The sequence below is a fragment of the Numida meleagris genome, chromosome 4 (genome assembly GCF_002078875.1).
Source record: "Numida meleagris isolate 19003 breed g44 Domestic line chromosome 4, NumMel1.0, whole genome shotgun sequence".
Lineage (NCBI taxonomy): Eukaryota > Metazoa > Chordata > Aves > Galliformes > Numididae > Numida > Numida meleagris.
This window is the reverse complement of record NC_034412.1, coordinates 20480390-20505389: the sequence shown is the minus strand read 5'-3', so window position 1 is coordinate 20505389 and position 25000 is coordinate 20480390. Positions and strand designations below refer to the sequence as shown.

The 25000-nt window shown below is 45.6% G+C and overlaps 1 protein-coding gene across 3 annotated transcripts in view; it reads left to right on the top strand.

Moving 5' to 3' along the window:
• Window positions 1–25000, top strand: part of PAK2 (p21 (RAC1) activated kinase 2) — a 39307-nt gene that overhangs the window by 1001 nt on the left and 13306 nt on the right. The window contains exons 1-6 of one of the 3 annotated variants that reach the window (XM_021393527.1): window positions 145–165; window positions 17718–17928; window positions 22493–22593; window positions 23127–23277; window positions 24137–24168; window positions 24439–24546. In XM_021393527.1, coding sequence (XP_021249202.1) covers window positions 17742–17928; window positions 22493–22593; window positions 23127–23277; window positions 24137–24168; window positions 24439–24546 — 579 coding nt within the window. In that variant the 5' untranslated portion in view covers window positions 145–165; window positions 17718–17741. Of the gene's footprint in view, window positions 1–144; window positions 166–17717; window positions 17929–19199; window positions 19333–22492; window positions 22594–23126; window positions 23278–24136; window positions 24169–24438; window positions 24547–25000 lie in introns of those variants that run through there. The other 2 variants (XM_021393526.1, XM_021393528.1) reach the window with 2 other exon arrangements.

Genomic DNA, 25000 nt, shown 5'->3' with positions numbered 1-25000 from the left:
TCGGGGCTCTCAGGGGCCTCGGCCCGGGGCGGGGGGAGCGGGGCCGTGGAGAGCGGCGGGCGGGCGGCGTGAGCCCGGGGCGGTACGTCCCTCAGAAACGGGAACTGCTCCGCGGTGCGGTGCGCTTCCTTCGTGGAGGGATGGAGGTGGCCGAGCCCTGCGGGGGTGAGAGCTCCGCGTGTAGGCTGCTCCGCACCGAGCGGTTAGCCGTGTCGTTATTACACGCTGACGGGCTGAAGTAGGAGAGCCACGGAAGCTAAAACATGAGGCCTTTGTGAGTTTTCAAGAAGAATAATAGGAGCTCTTGAAGAAAGACCTCACCGAGTCATGTATAGAGGAAGGAAGAGCTTTCATGTGGAGCTCGGTGGTTGGGTGCTGCAGCTCTGTAGGCCAGGACTGAAGAAATGCAGGGGGAACAGTAACATGCTCTGTGCATGTGGAATTAGAGCGTGCAGGCGTGGCGGTTGAACATTTTGGGCTACAAAGTGGGCAAGAACGCAAATATCCATCAGCCTCAGCCTGTGGATTTTGAACTCACCATAGTGCAGTCAGTTTGGGGGCAGGAGGCACGCACCCTGCTCCAGGCAGCTTTCCTGGGATGCAGTAGGGCTGTGTGCTAACTCAGTGCTCGGCCAACATGGGGTCTCAGTGCGCAGACACCTGCTCGCCTGTCTGCTGGGATGGGGCTGGAGTGTGTGGGTGAATGCTTTGACCATGTATGGCAGGTCTCATCTTGGGCTTCTTTTAAAATGTGTCCCTTTAGAAGCTCAGGCGTGCTTACATCGTTTAAGCCTTTCAGTTAGGTTTAAAAGGGAAAAATGTTCAAGCACCTTTGGTTTCTGAATGACTTTAGGAGGATGCTTCTGATTCTGTCTTTGTGCTGGTAGGAAAGCTGTAGGGATCAGAAAGAAGGTCAGTGTTTTACTCACGAGAGCTACTTCTGCTTTAGCGTTCCTGTATCAGTCTTGTGCGTTTCACCTTTTATCTGTTTTCTGCGTTAGGAGGTTTCTGAGGCACTGAGAGCTCCCTGAAACTTCTGTGCCAGTGTTTCCTGTGGCAGTCCCGTTTACTGACATGCCTGTGCGTAGCCACAACAAAGCAAAAGTTACTTGTTTTGAAAACAAATGGTACTCGGGGAGACGCTGCTCTAACTGGATGGGCCTGGTGGTAAACGCGAGCAGCGATCAGGCTCTGGAGCCAGCAAGTGGGGTTCGAGAGGGAAGCTCTAAAAGGGAGTTGACTCACCAAGGGATGGGGGAGAGAAGGTGGTGATGGGGAGAGCAGTGGGAGGGAGAGGTGTGTTTGGCCCTGCTGCCTTGCTTCAGCTGCCAATCCTTCGAGAAGCTGTGTGTTCAAATGCTTCAAGCGCCTGTGCTTAAACCTGTGTAAGACAGCTCTACAGGTGATATTTTGTAAAGAAATAAGTAAAGCAAAATGAATCAGCTTGATCATGGTGATGGGTTAAGTTGTTTCTTTATAACTGAGGTGGTTCCATGAGAATGATGGACCTGGAACAGATTTAAACTGGTCAGGTAGGCTCCTTTCTCTATTAATGTCAATGTAATAGTGTCAAATATTAACATTTGTTTCAAGAACAGCAGTGGGTTGATTGCAGAGACTCATAGCTAGTGCTACCTAATGAATTATGTTGCTGCTGGCAGTTGGGAAAAGGTGCAAGTGAATTGCCAAGAGAAGGCGGTGGGAAAGCTTTCTCTTCTCTTTCTAGAAATGTAGTTACAGGGACCAGCTCTTTACCAAAGCAGAGGCACTGTCTTGGAGTCTAAGAGAGATTCGGAAAGATTCAGGAAGACTGGATCTGCTCAGCTTTTAGTTTTTCAAGGGGGTACATCCTTCCTCAGTCTAAATCATGTTTGGCCCAAAGTTTCATGAGTTCTGTAGCTGCACAGTCTCGTCTTGGAGTGATTTCTGTACTTGCTGTGGTAATCGAGCATACATTTTCAGTTAAGTTTTACGTTGCAGAGACAGGTTGCATACTGCTCCTTCCCTGCAAAGTGCAGCCCTGTTACCGAGGACGATCAGCTAAGCACCTGCACACGAGGCAGGGCTCCAGGGCTGGGTCTCAGAAGGGATAAAGTCCTCTTCATGCAGCTCCTGGCCTAGGGCTGGATTGATTCTGCGTCCCAGCAAGGTTGGCTTTTCCTGTGGGGAAGCATGGTTTCATGTAAATTCATGCCATAGTCTAATGGGAAAATAGGTGCTTTAGTGCTAGTATTCTGATTGACTAGCAGACAGGAGCGTTGCTTTTGTTGTTTGGATGAATTTAGGGTGATTGATGTTGGTATCTGTGAACTAACCAAAGGAATTCCGTATGTATTTGAGGCACTGATGCTGCAGGATATTGGAATGCTGCAGAAATTAGTGAGGTTTTTTATTCGGTCAGGCAAGACACATGGATCTTGAAACTCTCAACAAATCGAATTCATGTTTGTGAGTTCTGAAGTGCTTCTAAAAGTTTCTGCTTTGGCTTCTAATGATGTACTGCTGCTTAGAATGTGTTTTTTGATGAACGTGCCTTACCAGGGGAATGTAATGTTACCCCTAGTAAGCATGGAGAGCTTTATCTAATAGGCAGGTCACTGTTTCCCAAAAGATGTAAGCGCAGCATCGGTGTTGGTATGATGACTGTGGATGGTGAGTGAAGAAGAGAACAGGCTCTGAGAAGAGCAGTAGTGTGTGATTGTTTATTCACGAGCATCTGTAGATGTTAAGCTTTGAAAGAAGGCATCTCTCCTGCAGCCATGGGGATTGGGTAAAGGTGATGCATTCCCTTGGCAGGTTTCTGAAAGTTCAGTTATTGTTCAGTCCTCGATCAGCGGGATTCATCTGCTGGGATGCACTGGAGTTGACCAGTACAGAAACTGGTAGCCCAGTCTTCATGGCAAGTTTGTCCAAAGCAGCGTGTGTGAATTTGGTACCCAAGTCCTCAGTGTTGTCCTGGAAGATATGTGGCTACCGGTTGCCAACACCTGTGTTATATTTCAATCTGTGTTCTCTAGGTCTATGCCAATGAGCAAAAAATATGTTGGCTATCTTTAAAGGAGTTAGATTGCATTCTTTCTAGTGCTGTAGTTTAATTACAAGAAAAAGCAGCTGCAGGAAGAAGCCAGCGTGTCAGAGTGAGATTTACAAGCAGGATGCTGCGTTAAAGAAGGGATTCAGTGTAGTGTGAACCAGAATCAGGACAGCTGGCAGGTGAATTAAAGGGTGGGGATACGCTGGCAAGTCTTTCCAATTCAGCTTCTACCTTTTTTCCCCGCTGCTTATTTTGTTGCTGGTGCTGCGTGTTTGACTCATTGTGTGCTCCCGAGAGTTTACAACTGTAAGCTTACGAAGACTTTCCATAGCTTCTTTCATGAGTAAAGTTAGAGCTTTGCCCAGTACTGTGAGATCTGTTTTGGAAATAAATGTAATATTTTCTACTCTTAAGTTATGCTCACTGTTCATTTACAATCTTTGCAGAAGTGCTGTTACCAATGGGGTTATCTTCCAAACGAGAGAGAGAAAAGGCTGTTTCTGAAAGGTGCTTTATAAATGACCTTACTGTTTTAGCTCCTGCCTCTTGGAAAGGTCTCTGATAAAGTAGGAGCCTGGATGAATGTTTCTTTCCCCTAAGCCCGACTCCTGCAAAATACCATCCATCTTCTGAGGGTTTGGGTCTCACTTAGGCTGAGGCCAGACTGAAGTTGGCTGGGCAGCTCCTTCTGGCAGTGGTTTGCTGGAAGGGGCCGAGCTGAAAGTGCTCATCTGTTATCTGCTCACCTAGAAGAAAACACAGTAAAACAAATTAACTCATTTTTTGGTTTGTATTTTAAATTTCAGAACATTACCAAAAAGGTAAATAGGGAGGAAAGGAAGAGGTTTTCAACTTTTTCTTCTGTTTTTAAGTTTTGACCAGTCAGGAATTACAAAGGCAACAGTTTAAAAATTGCAGACGTTGTTGTCAGGATTCAGGATACCAGAAGGGTGGAAAAACAATTTCTGGCCCAACACCAGGTGCTGCTGAAAAGGGCCTCTGGAATTTTGGCAGTGACGGCGAGGAGCTGCCTGTCCCGAGGGCCCGGAGCTGCCCGGTGGCTGCAGGGCCAGCCTTCAGCCTCGACTTCTCTCTGAGGATGCTGGAGGAGAAGAGTGAGCGCAATCAGTCGTCCTTAAGAAATCCCAGTTATGTGTCTGTGAGCTTTTAAGCTGATTCACACACAAACGCTGCTGTACACTCCCAAGGCAGCTTTCCCACTACGGTACTGGTATGCTGCAAGTGTGCAGAGATGCTGCTTAGCTCAGCCACAGTGGCACAGAAGATGTTTTTTCTTTTAGCTCTGCGGCTCACGTGGTTTTGGAATACAGAACATAGCAGTAGGGTTAGCTGTCAGACCGGGCAGCCTCGTAACCTCTGCATCTGAGTTCACTCTTGTTCTGAACCTGACTTCCTCAATGATTCAGGATGGCTGTTACGGTGCTTGTTGCTTTTGAGTGAATGCTGATTGCGGTTGATGAAATTGTGATGTTTTATTCTGGTGTTTGGGATTTTTACTAGGCCGCTAACTCCTCGTGCTGTGACTGATTTAGGTGAGGAATGTGCAAATATAATGGTGCTGCTTGATTTTATACGTAGGTCGGTATGGGAAGCAGCTGTTTGGGTTGGAGGGAGGAAGGAGAGGGCCTCGCTTTCTGCTCACCCAAAAGAGCTGTTCCTCCCCCCTCTTGCAGGCTGGTGCTGTGACTTCCCTCACTGTGTGGTCATTGCATCAGGGAACTAAAGTTCTGAAAAAGGAATCGCTGGTTTTAGACTTAGCTTGGAAAAGTTGCTCCTTGATCTGACTCAAACCTGGTTCATAAGAGCTGAAAAGGTGCGTGTTGAACTTTTTGTTCTTTCCAGCTGCTTTCACGGGTGGATCTGAGCTTTTGGCGATGTTACATCAGCCACCTGATGAAACTTGAGGTGAACAAACCATAGAGCTCTTTATGACACATGACCATATGACCGTAGAAAATACGTCTCTAATGTTTGTTAAACGATTGGTTGCTTTGGAAAAGGCCTTTTTCAGCGTGTGAAATGCTAACTGCCACGATTACAGGAATGAACTCAGAGAAGTGCTTGGTTTTTAGAGTTGGAACATTACCACCAAGTGTGAAATACACTTAGTAAAAGCCTTCTACTTGTCCCCTCGCTTTTTTTCCATTCAAGCGTGCAAGTTAAGCTCAGGATTTTCAAAGATACTTAGCAACAAGAGCAGTTAATCCAGTGTTAACGCGCTGAGGCTCTTTGATACTGATGCCCAGGCTGAGCACCAAGGAGCAGAGGTAATTCCTTGTGCTCAGGAGCCCGGGATTTTATGTAAGTAGCATGGTAGTGATCTGTTTTGTTTTCTCCTTCTTTAAGAGCATTGGAGCTGAGATTTCTAGATCCAGGGCAGTTTTTCCAGTTAGCTGGTGGAAATGGAAGGCAAACATTGCAAACAGTTTGGTGCAGTTTGCTTTCTTCACGTGCCATGCATTTTGGTGTGCAATTGGGGTGTCTTTAATTTTCTTACTAATAATCATTCTACTGTAAAATACATTTTGCAAAGAGTAGTTTCATTCTCCTTGGCGTGCTGTATGTATGCTGGAAAGCATCGCGTTCTTTTTGCAGCACAAGGAACCGTCCTGATGCTTGTTAGAACTTGGGTGAGTATTGCTCATGTGGAAGCAGTTAAGACATCTGGTAAAGCTGTATGATTGCACTTCCACAGCAGCGTTACTGGAGCTTAGAGCAGCCAATGGAATCACGTTTTAGTATCTGTGAGGCAGGGAGCAAAAAGAGGGCAGTAAACTCAAAGAATGGTGCTAAGTAAAAATCCCCAAATTAAATGATTTTTACTTTATGAATTTACTTCAGTCTCCTGTAGAGATGTTTCCGTGGTGCTCCCTCCATCCTCTGAGATTTGTGGCTGTCAACGGTTTACGGGCGTTTGGCCCGATTCCGTGACAAAGGGGACGGGGGATCCACAGGCCCATGCCCCGGAAAAAGGGAAAAGGGGAAAAGCGTAGGGAGATGGCCCTGAGAGCAAAGAACAGTGGCAACAATCTGAGGAGAAACAAACTAATTTACTAAATAAAATATCGGAATGCAAAACAACACACTATAGTACAGTATAATTACAATTTAAGCTGATAAATCCAATACAGAGAGAGAGAATGTCCCAAAATCAAGGTAGGCCTTACTCTACTACCGACGATAAGACGGCTGGAGAGCAAGGTGCTGCCAAGACGAGAGACGGCGGAAAAAGGGACGAGGTCTCGTGATCTGCAAGTTTTTATACTGCGAGCTTTTATCTTTTCCCTCCGGCTGGAAAATGGTAACAGAGGAGCAAAGTACCGTGGGGACTGTAGTAGTCCTTCTCTTCTGAGAACCAGGTATATCCACTACATGATGTTATGATGTGGAATACCAATAACCGAAAATCACAAAACCATGACAGTGGCTCAGCTTGTGCTAAAGATTAAGGTAATGCTGTAACACAAGCCTCCAGTTCTTGTGCTGGTAGCACAGCACAGGAGATGTCCTTCTATTTTTTTGATAGACTGTTATGCTCTTTCCCTTGCAATGGCATTAGAGTCCCTCACATAGGTGCAGTAATACTTTCCTATTGAAGTAAATGTCTTTAATCTCTTCAGTTGGAATGGATATGTGTATGGAAGGGTGCATCCCTTTCATGGATGAATTTTGTGTTAACAGCAGTAGTGGATAACCTCAGGGCTGTGCTCAGTCCCATCTTCAGACCCATCGTCACAGACATGCCCGGCTGCTTTATAACTGCACAACTGTTGCCAGAGTCAAGGTAAGAAGGCAAAATGAGTTGAGAACTTCACCCTTTTCATACATAAACCCCATAGCTTCTCGAAAAGACTGAAAATTCAAAACATTCAGAAGCTTTAATCTGTAAGCATTTCAGCAAAACCTTATCATTCTGCTCATAGGAATTTAATTCCTTCTTTATTGAGCAGATATGTAGTTACAGGGCTGGTAACACTACTCTAATTTTAAACTTATCCAAGTCCTGTTATTTTTTTTTTTAGTTTAATACCATTTAGCTCAACAGTGGTTTCTATTGTTCACCTGCCTTTGGCTGTATTCTTTTCAAGCCTCTTTTCAAATGGGCTGCTTCCAAGAGAGAAACAAGGATGCTTTCGTTCTTGAACGCGTGAGGAGTTGTTAGAAAACATTTTTTTGTGTGTGTAGATTTGCTCCCCTCCCTCTAGCTTTGCTAAAAAAGCAAGAATCTCCCAACCCTGATGAGTTATGGCCCTACATACCCCCAGGAAAGCACTTGGAATGCTGGGTTGGATAGGATGACGTTTACAGTTGCTCAATGCCTTGGGTAAGTTGTTGGGCAGCTTGAAGCCAAGGTGCCCAAGGTGACCTGTCTCCAGTGGTGGACACCTCACACATGGTGTTTACGCTCTCTTTTTTGCATTTGTTTCCTCTTTTTAAATGAGCTTGCCTTGGTTTCTAATATGCTGCTTCTGTGTTCTCTGAATTCTGTTGTGATCTGTACAGTGATGCAAGTAATTTTTTGAAGCCTTTTGCAGCTTTCTAAGTTCAGCGTTCTATTTTGTCAACTGTTTAAATATTATTTTAACTTGGCTGCTTCCCTTGGAAACTCTCCTGCTTCATAGCATGCTGGTTATCCTGTTTTGTTGTGGCTGACACGGGACTTATATCTGTTCAGTTGGCAACTGTGTTCTTCATTTTGTACTTTTGCTTTAAAAAAATGTTTCATTCTGGAGCAGCTGGATCAGTTTTCGTGGTGCTGGTGCTGCCATGTCCTATGCAGACAGCTGTAGATGGTTAGAGGTAATGCGTCCGGTGCTCCCTCAAAAAAACAGGGACAGAGCAGAAGCAGCTGAGAAGAGTGCTAACGTAAAATGATGAGTCATATTACAAGACTCTGAAAATTTGACTGCTTGCAATTGGCATTGAAGTCCTTGTCTGTTTATTTCCATGCATGCGTACTTGTATTTTATTATCAGTTGGAGTCTGAACCAAAAGATGCATGTGTAGTAGTAATAAATGCGGAGCAAGGTGGAAAATTCATTTAAAAAGACAACGACTCATTTCTGGCATCCAGTTTTTGAATGCAAATTGATGAACGTGATGTTCTCTCCAGGTTCAAAACAAGTGCCCTGCTACCTGCAAGACACATGAGAACATTTGCCTAAATTGCTGGGACTTGCTGCCATAAACCATGCAATAACATGCTGTTTGTGTGTGTGCGTGCCCTTTAAGAGTAACTGTGGAATAGAAGAGGTATGACAGCATGCAGGACAGAGCAGGTGAGGGTCACCAAGTGAGTACTGGGTGGGAACACAGGGGAGCAATGTACAGAGCCGCTGTGCCCAGCTCAGTTTCTGTGGTGTGGTTTTAGCTGTTGGCAATTTGCTGTTCTGTTGAACACAGAATTACAGATATAAAGAGTTTGGAAATTCATGAAGAGCTTGGAAATTAATGTTGACTTGAGGTATGACAGCTACAGTTTGTGCTTGTTGTACTCTTTAGTGCTGTCTGAAGTAGTGGGGCAGGGTGAGCTAGGGTGTTGTGCCAGCGACTGCAGAATTTCCTCGTGTGCCCCATCAGGGTGCTCTGTGCCTCTGCCGGTGGAGTTTAATGGGCTGGGAAAAATCTGCTGAGTTTGTAAAACTCTCAGCTTGGGAAGTGTGATTAAGTTCTCCCTTAATGTGACGATCTTGAAATGCTCGTGCCAGCTGTGGGTAGAACTAGTGCCAGCGAGGCTTTGTAGCCAGAGTCTGGGGATTACTTGGCTAATGCCATCCTGCAGTGTGTGGAGCTGCTGTAGTTAGAAAAAGACCGGGGCAACCCTTCCTGTTTTGCTTTCTCGGGGATTATTTTTTTTTTGCTAAATTCACAGCCTTGCTCTTAGCTCAAGATCTGCATCAGAGTATTGCTAGCTGTTAGCAGGGAAACTAGTTTGCTGTTGTTTCCTGCGAGCGCCCACGGCCAGAAACATGCTGTCTACCTTCCTCTTACCAAAGCAGCCTGGTGAGATGGGGATGGTGCAGCTCCGCTGCTGCGGGCAGCCCTGCCTGGAGCTGAGGCACAGAAACCTTGGCAAGCTGCTGTTGGCTATAGGTTCGGCCGAGGCTGCGCTGATAGATGCTTGTTGGGGGGTGTTCTGGTAGCAGTGAAGTCTAGAAGCTGCTTGGACAGCTTGTTGCCTCACCTACATTGCTGGCACATGGCAGCCAGTGTCAGCTTTCCCAGCTCATGGTGAGCAACCTGCCCGCAGCACAGGAGCACTTCTCGGGTACAAGTTTGGTTGTTGGAGAAATTACCGTATCCATCTGTGCTGCAGAATGTGCTCAGAAAGTAGGCTATGTCCACCCAGGGCATCTCTATTTTGTGATTTGAAGTTGTGCTCAGGTGCTTTTTGTATTTATGGACCTTGCATTTGGTGTCTTGTAGGCACTGCTATTTCCGGGCAATTTTGTGATCCGTGTGGGTACAAAGAAGTAAGATCCTGGGCCGTTCAGTGGGCTGCTCCACGCAGCTCTAACTCCCTGGGTGTCTCCTGGTGTGCACTGTAGTGGGGAAGGGCACTTGGGGAGAGGCAGGGTTTCCTGCGGGGCACTCTGTGCCAGGCGAGCACCGCTTTATAGCACTGTGAGAAGAGCCGAGGGCTTGGCCCTGGGGCTGTTGAACTGCGCTGAAATTCCTACTATCTGCTGGCTGTAGCTGCCCTTAAAGCAAGCCTTGGTCAGCTGCTGGGCAGAAACAAAAGCTCGATTCTTTGTGTGTGCAGGATGCTATTTCTCTTTCTTTCCCTTTGCCTTTTCCCTCTTGCCTTCTTTTCCCCTTAGCTGCCATTCGACAGCTCCATCAGCATGGTGGATCCCACACGTCTGGATGTTTTGTTTCTTTGCTGTGCTGGTACACCCGGCATGTCCAGTATTTTGAGGGGTTAGAAACCATTCTGCTTTCTACCGGAGTTGCCGGTGATCTCTGTGCCACACCACAGCCTGACGTTTTTGGGAGGTGTCAGTCCAGGTGATGGTCTGGGTTACAGCAGCTGTGCATGCTGTTAGAGATACAAACGCAAGCTGAGCTTTGTAGGTGCCTCGCGCAGGTAACGTACCCTTTATTCAAATAACTTTTGCTCTGGAATGTGCTCCCTGCCTGTAGTGCCAAGTTTAATTAAGAGAGGATCTCAGGGATGAGATACAGACTTCATTTTTCACTTCTCATCAACTTTCCCTCCTTGCCTTTTTCTCCATTCTCCTTTGATCTTCAGAAAATCTCAGCTCGTGAAAATAAAGGCTCCACAGAGTCTTCAAGGTAAAGGAATATGAGTAAGCACTAACACCTTGAATCATGGATTTGCATGCGCTGTGCTTGCTGCAGGCTGTCTTTCTTCAGTTGACTCAGGTTTTCACGTTGGTAGAGCAGGGGCGAGGAATTTCCTTGTTGAGGTCTGAATAGGCTTTTCAAACACCTTTGAGCCCGCTCTGTCATTATGCAGCGTTGCACAATGGTTTGTTGAAGGCAAACCGTGGCTGTGGGCTGCGTGAAGCGGAGCGTGGCCCGAGTTCAGCGGGTGGGCGGCAGCTGGGCCTGCAGCAGGGTGCTGGAACACGTCCCCTTGGGCTCCTGCTCCGCCCTGCGTGCCTGCGGGGCTGGCTATTTGCGGTAAGGTGGAAATGGTCACCTGCGGATCCATCCCTTTCGCTGCTGTCATCAGCTAGCAGCGATGATGTTGTGGCCTCACCTTGGGAGTCTTCCTGGCGTGCTCAGGGAAGTGGGAGCAAAAAGCAACTCATCAGCTGCCTTTGAGGCCTGCCGGGTGCCGTTGTCGCAGCGCTGGAGCTGCGCTCAGAGACAAGGAAGTAAGAGAAGCAGTTTCTGATTTATTTGTGACAGAATACACCGCCATGGTTCAGTAGTGCCGCGTTTCTTCTGTGAGGCGGAAATGAGAATTCAGGTGGGAGTCAGCTGCCGGCTGTGGCTTACGGGGAGAAGGCAGAGATGGATCACGAGACTTGCAGATGGCTGCGGCATGTGGGGAAGTAGAGTGTTGCTCATTGGCTTACATTTTGTGTGCACTGATGGTCCCTTACCGGGATGCCTGCACATCCTGTCTCTGTTCTGTCCCTCTTTGAATTTTTCCCCGCTGACACCTTTTTCAATCACAAACCGCAGATGATAGTTCTGAAACGATCTCCCTCCTCCCATCTCAAAAAGTGAAACTTCAGGAGAAAATGTCTGTCCTTACCAAGGCTTCTGCTTATCACCGTGTCTTCAGCTCACTAGGCACGGTGTGAACCTGGCCTGCCAGGCTGGGAGGCTGCTGGAGTTGGAAAAGCGTAGTCTGTTTTGCTTATCTGTATTAGCGGTTATCTGGGAGCTGTGCTGAGGGGTGAGGGCAGATTTGCTGGGAGCAGTGCTGGCTGTGATGGGGTTCTTTGCTGATGGCATTCTCTGCAGGACAAGAGGGCTGCTGCTGGATGCTCCCGAGAAGCTGAGCATGTTCAGCGCAGGACTATGCACCATCTGCAGAGTTCCATAAGGGGTAACTAGTTGAGTTGCTTTGGGTTGTAGCATACTTTGGCACTGGGTTAGAAGGATGTTCTCTAGAAAGATCTCCCAGAGCCTCAGTGATCCTTTCAGACTGTCTTCTTCAATTGGCAGTTACATGCCAGCTATTTCTCTCTGGACTATGTTTTCCCTTCTGTTTTGGGGTGAGTCAGTAAAAATCAAAAGGGAATCAAGGAGTCGGAAGGAGATAAAATGGAAAGAATTGAGGTGGGTGTGTTGCAGTGGGCGTTGTCCCATCTGACCTGCAGGAGGCTGAGGTTCTCCTGTGCTGCTGTAGAGTGGCAGTGTGATGCATTGCCTCTGTCGTGTGCAGCTGTAAGGGAAGTCAGCAGGAAAAGGCTGTTCATAACATTCATGGTTGCCTCTTTAGCAGCTGGAAGTGGCAAACTGCTGCTCCTGGCAGTTCATTTTGCAAAAATGGCTCTGGTGATGTATTAGCACCATCAGTGCCTTGCCGCGCAGCGACTTTGGCTAATGTGTGTCCCTGCATAAATCTTAATGAAGGGTTCATGTTGGGCATGCTCAGATTTTATATATATATATATATATATATATATATATATTTATATATTTTTATATATATATATTTTAGCAGCTCTCTCAATTGCATCATCTGAAAGGATAACTTGCTTGCTTATGCTTGTAATTTAGAGAGGTTTGTTCTTGGCTGGAATATTTTAGATTAGTCTAGTTTCCTCTTCCCTCCCCATAAAGGAAAGTTAAATAAAAATAACTGTTAGCTTTTGCGGGTGTGTGGTTTGGCATAGACCAAATGCTTATTTTATCTGAGGCCTCTAAAGGTGGAAGGAGATGTTTCGACAAGTCCATGGAGGCTGGCAGAGGCGCAGGGCTTGCGAGTTGCATGCCGTTAGCATATCTGCACGCCTTCTCATGGAGCGTAGGTGGAACCCATCACCCTGCTGGCTTTCACCGGCCGCTATCGGGGCTGCTCTTGGTCTTGCTTTTGCACAAGTCCTCTTTTGGAAGGCAGAAGATCTGAGGTTGCGTTTACCAAGCCTGTGAGAAAGTAATTCTTTGTCTGCCACAACTTTTAGTACAACTTTTTGAGTTGAAATGAGGAGACAAGGATTTTCAGTCTCCAGAGGGACTCTTACGCTGTTCCACAAACTCCTCCTTAGGTCAAATTGAATAAATCGGGCGCTGCTGGAAAGCAAAACCAAGGAGAAGACAGCCTGAGATTTGCTGGTTCTGTGGATTTTTCTGCAGCGGTGAAATATCTCGGATGGGTGAGCTGCTGAGAGAGCGCTGCAAGTGCTGGGGCAGGAAGTGAGCTGCGGCTAGGTAGCACCGTCTGAATGCACACTTGTCAGAAAGCTGCTTTCAGCTAATCCCTGGGAGGAAGTGAGCTATAATCAGTACTATGTGAGCTAATCACAGGAAATCTATTGCTCAACAGGAGCTTGGGGGGGGGGGGGAAGAAAAGGAAAAAAAGAGAGGAGCGTTAGAAAAATACCCGTGCAGACGTTCCATTCTGCTTTGTACTCCAGAAATGTTTGGCCTGAGAAAATGGCATATCTGCTGAAAAGACCACTCCTCCAAACTGCATCGAAGAACAGCGTAATGCATGTGTCTGTTTTCTTGGAAGGTCTCTTTGCTCTCTTGTCCGGAATAAGGAAGCATTGAAGCTTGTCTCCTCCAGGAAGGTGTTTTGCTCAGGAATGGCAGTGCTGGGAAGACTGAAGACAAGATAACAAATTGGGTCGGTGTGCTGGGAATGTCTCTGAACGTTTCAACAGGGATTTTTGTATTACAAACCAAGAGTGAAACAAGACTCTCTTAATCTGCCTCGTCACACCAGTCTTTTCTTGGAAGTAGCACAAATGAGTTCTTTTATTGTATTTTTTTTTTTACTTACTCTGCCTTTTTTTTCTTCACTCAACATCTGCCTTGGAGATTAGTTTGCGAGGCATCTATTCTGCTCTTTTCCTCTGCACTGGACCTGGCTGTCCCGGATGCTGCTGTCTGCATGACAAGTGTTGCCAGCAGCGCCCTATAAGGCTCTACAGGAAGAGAGCAAGTGACAGCTGCTGCCACCGCACCGATTGCTGTGAGGATAACTTGCTGTTCTCACACCTCGTGCCCTGAGCCTGAGCGGGGCCGGCAAGGTGCACTTAGGGTCAAGCTATTTTTCACTCTCTGTGTCTGTTCTCTCTTCTTCTGCCGTTCCCCTCAGACATCTCATAGCTGTGTTACGTTGATTTCAGGTGTTGTGCCTGCACCTGTGCCCAAGTGTTCTGCACTTCTCCATGCGGCATGTGCTGTCCCATTAGGGTTCTGCAGCCACAGCAGCACATCAGACTGTGATTTCAAAAGCAAAATTTCTTAATGTGATGCTAAACTGAAATGAGTTACTTCTGCTTTTTGGTCAGCCCTGCGGAATACAGACTTACATTTGATGTTTGTGTTGCTCCTTCTGTGTTTCGTTGATGATAGATAAATGAGCTGAGTAATTTTCACCTACGCTAAGCAGAGCTGAGTTCAGTTGGCAGCTTTGTGTGCTTCCCATCAGGGTGTGTGCATTGCTGAGGGTTAGCTCTGGCTGCTGAGAGGGGCAGCATATAGTGAGGCTGTGCTGTGATAGGGGTAGGAATTCACATCTGTGCACTCAAACAGCTCCAAGCTCAATATTGCATTTTCATGACACTAGGCGAGTTTATTTTCCCATCACATCCTAGGCAGTGAAATACAAGTGAAGCTTGGAGGACACAAATAGATAATTTGAACACTTTACAAAGAAACTCCAACTCCTTATGGATATTATGGATCCTCCAGATGTTTCTTTCTCTTCCTCCCCCTGCTCAGGGCCTTGCAATACTACGCAGTGGAATGAGGCCGAGGTATGGACGCACATGATGTATGTTTAAAACCCCATGTGCTCAAGTAAAGCACACTAGGAAAACCGTGACTGCGCACAAAAGTAGATAGGAAAGTGCTTGTCTTCAGTTTCATTTTGTTTCCCTTTAGTCATTCCGCAGACAAACTGGAGAGGAAAAACATTTGTCCTTTCTTAGAACTCGGAGGAGCTGAAGAGCAGCCCTGGGACAGAGCGTGCTGCCCTGCTGCCCAGCACGGGAGCCCTCCCGCTGCTTCTCCAGCAGGAGGGAGGAGTGCATTTGCTCTTCAGCTTCTGTAGCTCAAGTTATGAGGGCAGTGAGGAGCACAGAGGATGAGGAGAGAACGTCCTTTGTCCACTGGGAGTGCCGTCATATGCTAGAGATACACACCAAGAATCAGAGCCTTGTGGTCGCCAGCTCTGGCCTCTGTGATTATGTTTTGTGGAGTAAGTAGCAGAGCTGTTGGGAGGAAAGGTTTCAGCTCTGTGTCTTTTTTTGTGAGTGTAGTGGGTTGCAGTGCTGTTCTGTGGTGGGAATGAATCTGTCTGAAGTCTGTAGTTAAGTATCGTTTGCAGCCTCACGGCTCGTTTCTGTGGTTCTTTCCATCGCTTTCTAGTTCTTGTAATTAAATACAGTGCCACTGCTGACTGTGAGCATCTCACAAATCCATTATTGTTGATATAATATAGTAGTATTATCTTCACTGGCTAAGGTGAATCCATTTCCACTGATAACATCCTTTTCTCTCTGTTACCTTTACTTGTTCATTGATGGGACAAGAACAATTGCCCCTAGCTGGTGCCTTTTCCTGTGACAGAGCAGGAAGGGAGCTTCAGGATGTATTTGCACTTCTCTTTTTATTTTATTTCTCTGTTTTTTATCTCTTCCAATCATGGCATATAATGCCAAATCTCTACTGCCGTTTCAAAAATGCTTCCTGGGCTGTGGAGATTTGCCCTGCATAATGAAGATGGGGTAAGGACAGAGGAGGAGGGAACTGCTCCTTTCTTCTGCTTCTTCAAACTTTAGTGATCCTGAAGGATTTTAACTGCAAATGACAAACCCAGTTCCTTAGGTGTGAGGCTGATCCAGAGCATTCTGCCCCCCGGTCTGCTCCATCAGCCCTGCAGCTTCTCTGCCTGATGGTCCCTGCAGCCCTATGTTGCCTTGTTTTCCTCTCTCGTGATCCTCAGCTCTATTTCAGGTAGAGTCAAGGAAGCTCCCGAACACTGTGAACACAAACCAGCTGGTCAGAGTTGCAGCTCGGAGGGTTCAGCGCAGGTGCTGTTATGCCAGTGTTTTGAAGTGCCTTGCTTTCTTGTGGAATAGATGGATTTGGGGTTTCCATATACTCCCAACCTGTTGCTTAAGAGTTTCTTCTCTTGAGCATACAAAGCGCTAAGGAGTAGTTACTTTCAGATCAAGAAGCTGTGATGGTGAATATGTGATGAACTACTTCGTGCTGCTCATATCACTGAAAATTCAGAATTTTCACTATAGTGAGAATTCCATTTTGAAAACATGTAAATAGAAGTGCAAAAATGTAAAAACTAGCAACTTGAATCCCATGTTATGGCATTACTAGGTGACTGGGCTATCGATGAAGGGATGCAGAGAGTTAGCACGGGCTTGGAGGACCGGTCTGTTTTAGTCAGTTTCAGACACAGGCTGGTTGGCTGCCTTTACATCCTGCTATTGCTAATATCAAGCAGCTCAAAGAAATGCATGGATAGATTAGTTTTACCCCCTTGTACTCCGAGTGTGACTTCAGAGCTGTGTTCCAGCTGACGCAGACCCTCCCTGCTGTACTGTTCCATCTCTGCACTCCTAAAAGCTGATTCTAAAGAGCAGGACACTTCAGCTGTGTTTGGTGATTTATACAAGAAGATTATACGTCTCAAATTGGTGGCACATGCTTTTGTGAAAGCAATGCTTATTGTTAGGAAAGAGATTGGAATTAAAATCCCTGCGGGTAGGCTGCTCAGTCCTGCTGCTAAATTCCAGGGTTCTTTTTTCCCGTATTGCAGGGTAGGTTCTGGAAAATTGAGAAGATCCTGCAGATAACTTTCAACATCTGAAAGAGCAATCAGTAAGCAAAAATGGAAGACTAGGAACCATGATCTGATCTACGACTGCGTCCCCAGTGGCTGAGTCCAGTGTTGCAGGCCTATTTATCACTCTGTCGTTAGGAAAAGGGCTTGAAGGCAGATTTGTCTAGGTGGATGTTGCACAGCTTTGACAGCTGTTTCCCATCAATCTGTAAGTCCGTGGGGCAACCCGCACATGGCCAGTTCTCACTTAGGCTGCCAGAACTTTGATTCATGCTGTTTGTGCCTCTGAAGGTACAGAAATGATGTGCTTTTGTGGGCACTCACGGCAGTAATTCATTTCAATCTCTTTTGTGCTTCTCCATGTAAAAAAGCGTGCTCTCGTGCTGCTTGAATTTGGACTGCTGGCCTGCTTTGCTTTTCCTGGTTGGGATTTGGCAGTGTTCTTCTATCTGTGTATAACAGCGAGGAACAGCAGCTTCCCTGTTGGCAGTGCAGCGCAATGGTTATACTTTGTGGGTAAGACGTGGGTAGTGATAGCAGGTTGTACTCACCATCCCAGCCTGGCTCTGAATGGCACCGACAACATCGTGAGAAACAGAGTAGGGGTGTTGACTTCTCTTCCAAGGGGCTAGATCCATGCTCTTTTATTTAGGCTGTGTAAATTGGGTAGAGAGATTCCCAATTCTGCTCAGTGTGGACAGTGTGTTGAGTTATGACTCTGAACATAAGCTAATCTGCTCTCCACAAGGTAAATGACAAGAAAGGAAACATCTGAAGCTATTGAAGGTTTGACTGTATAGCACAAAGCTCTGAGCTAGAACTGCCCTTAAAAGAAGTTACACTGGTGTCCTTATGTGCGTTATCACTTTCATGTATGCAGCCTTGATCTGAACGGATAGTGAACCAGATTGGGGAATTGATGGACCTTATAACTGATTATTCTTTCTGACTGGATCAGTGTCATCACTGGAAAAGTCTGTCACTGCATCCCACAAGTGCTGCTGCTTGCCCAGTGTGGGGGGTGAGGAGCCAGAAGGGAGGAGGAAAGGAGCTCTTCGTTGGGTCAGTGCTGAGCAATGAAGCGCTCACTGTGCTCTTCAAAGCTGAATTCATACCTCCTTTCCCTACTGGCCAACCAAAGAAATGCTCTGTTTCTGTCTTCCATGCTTGCTTCCTATGGTTTAACCAATATTTCTATTTCAGAGCTCTCACTAGCCATTCAGAACCATGTCTGACAACGGAGAACTGGAAGACAAGCCACCAGCTCCTCCTGTGCGGATGAGCAGCGTTATCTTCAGTTATGGGGGAAAGGACTTGTTGTCTGCCAACCACAGCTTGAAACCTCTGCCCTCTGTACCAGAAGAGAGAAAACCTAGGAATAAAATCATCTCCATATTCTCTGGCACTGAAAAAGGTAAGATGCCTCAATTTTCTATCTATTTCTTTACTCTTCATCCAAAGTTTTGTAGTGTGTTAGGTGTTTGAGTCCATAATCTGCACATGAGATTGTGGAATTTCTTTATACAGCCTGCCTGAGTATCAGAGAAAATGGAGGAAGTTTGGTCCGTGTGTTCAGTGAGCCATTCTTTCCCTTTGCCCTGGGGTGCTTGAAGGTGAAGTGCTCGGGAGAAAAAATTGAATGACTCCTTGAGGAAAACATCAACCTAGTACTTGTCATGTTTGCTGCCCATTTTAAAGGAATGCATTTCCCAGCAACCCTAATAAATGTTTGTAATTCCTGCGTATCATATTCCTTACCATTTTGCTATGCTAAGCGCAGATTTCTAGTTTAAACTGAGCATCCATCTGTTCTGGAAGTTACTTGATGTTAATGGCCATTAAGGTGGTACCTTTGAGGTAAAAAGTGGGAAAGCACAGGGTGTGTGAAGGATAATAGGGAAAAATGAAGTCCTTTAACAGAGGTTGGATCTGTGTAACTGCACGTTTCAGGTTAATTGCCAACAGGGGAAAATCTGCCTTTGTGTAGAAATGTCTTCTAGCACCTGTTAAAGTGCAGGAATTTACTGGCCTGATCTGAGACTGCAGTGTGCTTTGTTACTATGTACCCTTTAGCGTTTCTTATTAAGATTTATTCCTGACAGAAATCAGTACTAAATGTTAACACATGTTGACATCGGTTGTATTTTTGGATTGACTCAGAAGCTGTTGCTGATAGTTGAGCGCACCCTGTCCCCCATATTGGGACCAGTTGGGCTGTGTGTCTGTTTACAAGCACTGGGGAATGGATTACAGAAATATGGCATGTACTTCTTTTGGAAGAGCAAACATTTAGGCTGTTTTGTTCTGTCAGTGTTAGGAAAGAGGTTGCACTTTACTATCTTGTCATGGGGAAGACCTTGCTACTCTCAGTGCTTTCCGGTTCCGCTCTTGGCTTCCTGTGCCAGGTTGTCACTGATGTGCTAGGTAGGACTAGTTCAGACCTGCTGACATGGGTTTGACTGCTTAAAGAGACTTTGCTCCTCGAGTAGCTCATTCACTCCACTAAGAGTTTCCTCCAGGGCTGGTTTTGGTTCTCACTCATCTGTGCAAGCAGTCCCTCTGCTGCCATGCCTCACCCTGGAAACAAATGGAAACGAAAGCTCACGGCAGGCTTCCTGCACTCAGCAGATAGCTTGCCACAATCTGGCAGTGGTGCTGCTGGCGATGATGGGCGTGTTTTCCTTTTCAGAGGATGGAAAGATTTGGCCAGTGTGGCTTTTGGAAGCAGAACAGTTATTTCACAAGGTCATTCATTGTGCAGTAACTGACTGTGGCTGCATGACAGCAGTAGAGGTGGTGGTCTTTTTATCTGGCACAGGTAAAAGTCTTAAAGAGGTAAGTCTATAAGGAAGACATGAGAAGCTGGTGCAGGTTGGTAGCAGCACCCTGAGAGCGAGACCTTGGGTCTGTGAAGGAAGGTGCTCTGAATTAGTAATACTGAATAAGACTTGCTTGTGTTGTGAAATGAATTACTAATGCAAGTGGGCACAGTGCAGCTGCAGAGCTTTGTGATGTGTTACAGTGCCTTTACTTCTCCTCAGACACTTCCTCTTTCCATCTTGACCGTGGGTTCATTCATTGCTGGAATAGCCAGGAGGGTGGTTGGGGACTTGTCTGAAGTTATATGGACTCACCTAAATTGCTTTCTGTGTGGTATGATTATGTTGCTAGTGTTAGTTGTTTTGTTCATTGTCATGGCCGAGGTGCCCCCTCATTGGAAAGGTCTGTTTGAGGAGAAGTTGGCTTTTTATTCTGCTGCTGGTGAGCTGTGCAGAAACACTGACTTCTTGGTCAGTATTTCAAATATATTTGGAGTGTATGCAACATGGGCTTTCAAACTGATTGTATTTGAGCCAGAGCAGAGGTTAACCAATTACTACTAAAATATTAAGTTCTCCTTTTCAGAAAATGAAGGAATGCCTTTCCAGGAGATGTACAAGGCTGTTACTGCAGATGGTCAGACATGGTGCAGGGCTGATGAAGCTGTCTGGCTTTGCTTTGTGGCCCTCTGTCCCTATGATGTCGCAGGGTCCCTCCTGGCTGCCTTCATCGAGTCCCTCAGCGCGTCTCGTCCCACGGGACGTGGGCTGGGGGCAGTGGCGTGGGCTGGGGCGCTTACTGCAAGCAGCAGGTTCAGCACAAGCAGGGTTCCTGCCCCAACTCTGAGCTAGTTTTGCGCTGAAATAATCAGCGAAGGGGTTATTTAGTCACCTAGCCAGGGAGCTTTTTACCCCAGTTCCATTGTTCAGGATAAGTGATGAGATAGTCATCTTTTTTACTAGAGTACTTAATTGCCATGAATTTCCTTGGCCAAGCTTCTGAAGTCAAATGAACCTGCGTGCATTTTTGGAAAGCTTCGAAGCAGTCCTCTCAGCCCAGAAATGTTTATTCTGGAGCAGAACTTACTGAAGAAGTGCTGCAGGGAATAGCCCAGGCCCCGGGATCGTGCACGCGACGTGCTCGGACGGCAGACTCAGAGCAGAGCCCCATGGTTTCAGCAGTGCTTCAGGGACTAGAGGTGTGCCAGTGCAGCCCCTCCTGCGCTGCTGGGCTGCTCAGACCCTCCTGCAGGAGCACGCCACAGCGCAGGGCTTTGCACAGGGGTCATTTGCGTTGAGGTTGGTTTGTGATATAGGGGGAGCGTGTGGCTAACACGTTTCAAAGGGCTCAGGCTTCATTTGGGGAAAATCTGAAGTTCTCTTGTGCCTCAAAATGAGCGTTGCCCTTTATTAAAGGGATTCCCACTGAAACAGAGAGCTGTGGTGCAAACACAATCGGAGGTTTAAAAATAGCATGGCCTCACAGTCGCCTTGTTAACAGAGGCTCAAGTACGTCTTGCTCACTGGACTTGCCTCTTGACTGAAGTTTACTGCTTGTGTTTGTTTAAAGTGCCTCTGATCTGCTGTTCCCATGGGCAGAGCTGTGCTTCGACTCCTGCCTGCTGTACTAGGGAGATGTGTATTTGTGGGAGGATGGGGTTTATTTGTGCAGCACATGCTGGACGATGTGAGTACCAGCCCATGTTCCCTAGCTGTCAAGTGCTCTGGTACAGAAATCTTCCTGAGGAATGTAACTCTTCTTCCTTCTGCTTTCACATAAACAACTGCAAGAGGTTGGGAAGGAGCACGACTTTCCTTGAAGATGTTAAATGAGAACATTTGACAGTCCGTTTGCTTTTTGGCTCCGACCTGTGCAGCCATATTAAAGATATCCTGTTTATAATAGCCATGTCTTTCCACTGCATTGTTCAGCTCGCGGCAGCCCACATGGCTTTTCGTTTGCAAGCATTGTCCTGGGTTCCCGTCCTTCCTTTCCGGCCACCGAGAGGGGATTTCGGACAGTCCCTGGCTCTGGGTGCTGTGACGTATGCTTGCGCCAATAGCTTTTAACCACGGAGTCACTAAGCAGGTCTTATTCTATCTGCTCTTCTTCTGTAACGAATTTTCATGGCTTTTCATTTCTTAAAGTGAAACAATTTTTGTTGGTTTGTTTCATAAATGCTACAATAAATGCAGCTGATTCAGCTCTGCTCCATGAGCCCATAGGCATTCTCAGAAGTAAACATGCTGTTTTCTCAGCATTGAGTGAGACACGCTCCACTGCTCGCCGCCAAGGCTCTGCCTTCCAGCATGAAGCCTCAAGTGTTGGGTCTCCTGTAGAGCAAACAGCAGCTCCCCTTGGGAGAAGCTTGGGGAAAGCGAGCAAGGCTCGGCCTTTGTTTCCTGAAAACTTCCAACTTTGAACCTTTTCTAAGTAAAGGGAGCAGAATGGTGCCTAACTGGGTTTTGTATTTAGAGTTCAACAGAAATGGAAGACAATTTGCAGGGCATGGGAATGGGAGAAAAAAAAATCCCCAAACCAAACCCTGTGCATTATAAAACATCTAAATGTAATTGTGTGTGGGTTGGACTGTGCATATGGTCCCTCTCATTATCTGTTTCTGCTTCTGGTATTCATTAGATTTGCTTTCCTTTCCTTGTTATTTTATTCTTTCCCCTTTTCATTTAAATAACATAGTTGGTCTGAGGCTATAAACTTTTACCTTCGTTGAAGAAGGCCTAGTTTGCATTAATTACCTTGAATTGAAGCACTGAGACAAGTGAGTTTTAACTGTCTTTAGGGTGAACTTGAGATTGAATGGAAGTTTTCTTCAGTGCCATTCTTAGCCCGTATGAAAACTTCAGTATCTTTCTTTGTGAATGTTTAATGTGTGCCAGAGCTCCTGGTGCTCTAGGGCTCATCATCTCTGATTTGACTCCTGCCACAGTACAGTGATTTCAGTGAAAGGAGTTGGTGATTGTTACATGAAGTCTGTACTTGAAGGTATCGGACTCTTGTGTTGTGTGTGTAAACACCGCCATCCAGCAAAAAGAATAATGCTTCCATTCATCCCAATCGTTATACTTGGATTTCTTATATTAAATGGAGACAATAGGAGTTTAAATCATTGCTCAGCAGATCTCTCCTTGCATTTTCAGGAAGCAAGAAGAAGGAAAAGGAACGGCCAGAAATCTCACCGCCATCAGACTTTGAGCATACTATCCATGTTGGCTTTGATGCTGTCACTGGAGAGTTCACTGTAAGTTGCTGAGAAAACAGCTGTGGGTTGGTGCTACAGAGAACACTGTGGTATTCTAGAATGAAGAGTTAGTCTCTTTGTTCTTATCAAAGAAATAATTATACTGTGGGTTTATAAGGCACACAGAGTAATGAGACTGACCTGTTAGTGTTTCTGCAGTGTCAATATCGCAGCCAGTGCTTTGTGTCACCTGGGAGAGCCTTCCTTAGGAAATGCTGTAGGGAAGGAAAGCTCCCTCTTCAGTTCACTTTCAATAGTTCATAATGCTGGTGCTGTTGAGTGCTTCTGTATTCCCATTCCTCATGACAGACTGAATACGCCTGAAAGGCACAATGTTAGGAAGGCACAGTGGGCTGGAGCCCCTGAATGCTTGGGATGCTGAGAAGCCAGGAGATATTTCAGCTGTGACTCACTTTGTTTCATCACCTTTATAAGTCTCTATCACGCCTTTTGGTGTGTTTAAGGCTGTACACGTTATGCTTTGCTTGGAGGAAAGAAGTTTGTTCTGCTTTTTAAATGGCTTTTTATTTCAGGGAATGCCAGAGCAATGGGCTCGGTTGCTACAGACCTCAAATATCACAAAGCTAGAACAGAAGAAAAACCCTCAGGCGGTACTAGATGTGCTGAAATTCTACGACTCCAAAGACACAGCAAAACAGAAATATCTGAGCTTTTCTGCTCCAGGTGAGATGCAAAACATACTGAAAGGGGAATTGGGTGTTCAAGTCAGTCTTCCTCTTTGTAAATCAGATTCCAGTGCTGAAAGAGCAAGCCACTTTTCAATAAAAAAACAAGCATTTGAAGATGGATTTAAAACTGACTGGAAACTAACTGTCCAGTTAATTTCCCGGTTTAAGTGGAAAGGGAAAAAAATGGAACTGGATAATTCAAAATAGCAGCCAAAAAAAAGCACAGCCCATTATGAAGCTGGGGATCTCTGTCTTATCAGCTGGTTTTGTAGTGGAGAACTTGCTCCTCCAGTCTGTGATTAAACCATGTATCTAGATGCTTGTTATCTGTGAACTCTCCTTTTTCTTTTACCCACATGATGACACCAAAGATGCAAAATAAGTCCTTGCTCTAGGTCAGGAGCTATATGATGGGGTTGGGAGAGTGACTGTCCTACAAATGCACACAGTTCCTTTTATGCAGTTCTCCTCCAAATGACTTGCAGTCTGAAAATAGCTTAGTAATAAGGCTTTGTAATGTGCTCGTTGTTGACTTGAAATGCAGATGTATCAATTTAATCATTAATTCACATCTCAGTAAGACAAGGGTGCATGAGTGTGATGGGCAGTACTGAGTTTGGAAAACTGCATATGGGTGAAGTGAAGGGCAAGTGGGGAAACAAATAGTGCTGTCTGTTTTAGAAACTTCCTTCTGCGTGGAGTTAGAGTGTAGTACTGGTTTCTTTCATTTGTTACTGTCAGATTTTGCTTTCTGAGAGATGAGGAAATCTCTGAAGTGATCCCTGTTCTTTGTGCAGCTTACTTATTATTTTTTTTTCTGAGGATTTTGTCTTTTTCATTTTTTTCCTATTTAGAAAAAGATGGTTTCCCTTCAGGAACACCAGCGGTGAGTGAGTTTACTTTTCTTTGTGTCTTCTTAAACACGTGTTATTTCAGGTCACCTGTATTTGCTGTATACCAAATCTTTTATCAATTGCAATAGATTGCTTATACCAGTCAACCTATACTTGTGTTTTGACATCAGTAAGTATAATCTTACATTTTGTATGAGAACAAACAAACCAAAAATCCTGAAACAAAATACAAATATCTAACATTGTGAGGGAAACAATTTTGTTTATATTTGTATTTTCTTAAACTTTGGAAAAAAATGTAGACCAATGCCAAAGGTTCAGAGCCATCAACAGCTGTGGCAGATGATGATGATGATGATGAAGAAACACCTCCTCCTATTATTGCTCCACGGCCAGATCACACAAAATCGGTGAGAAGCTATAAAATTTATGGTGTTAATCTACATTTCACAGAAGTTTTGTTTTGATTTACCTATGCTAGCTAAGAAAACGCTCGATTTGTGGATAGAAATTGGATCAGAAGTCCTGAAGTTAATGTTGATTAGTTTGTTGGCTTGTGTTGAAGATATTCCATTATGCTTGTCTTTCAACCCAAGATGCAAGGGGGTGGCTTTTTAATACTAAAAAAAAAAAAAAAGCAACTATTTTCTGTGTCTTTGCACAGTACATTGGTATAAGTTAATGCATTTGACTTGAAGGGAGCCTACAAGAAAGCTGTAGAGGGACTGTGTTGGCAATGTAGTGATAGTTCAAGGGGTGATGGCTTCAAACTAAGAGAGGGAAGGTTTAAGTGAGATATTAGGAAGAAGTGCTTCAATGTGAGCATGGTGAGGCCCTGGTGCTGCTGCCCAGAGAAGTGTGGAT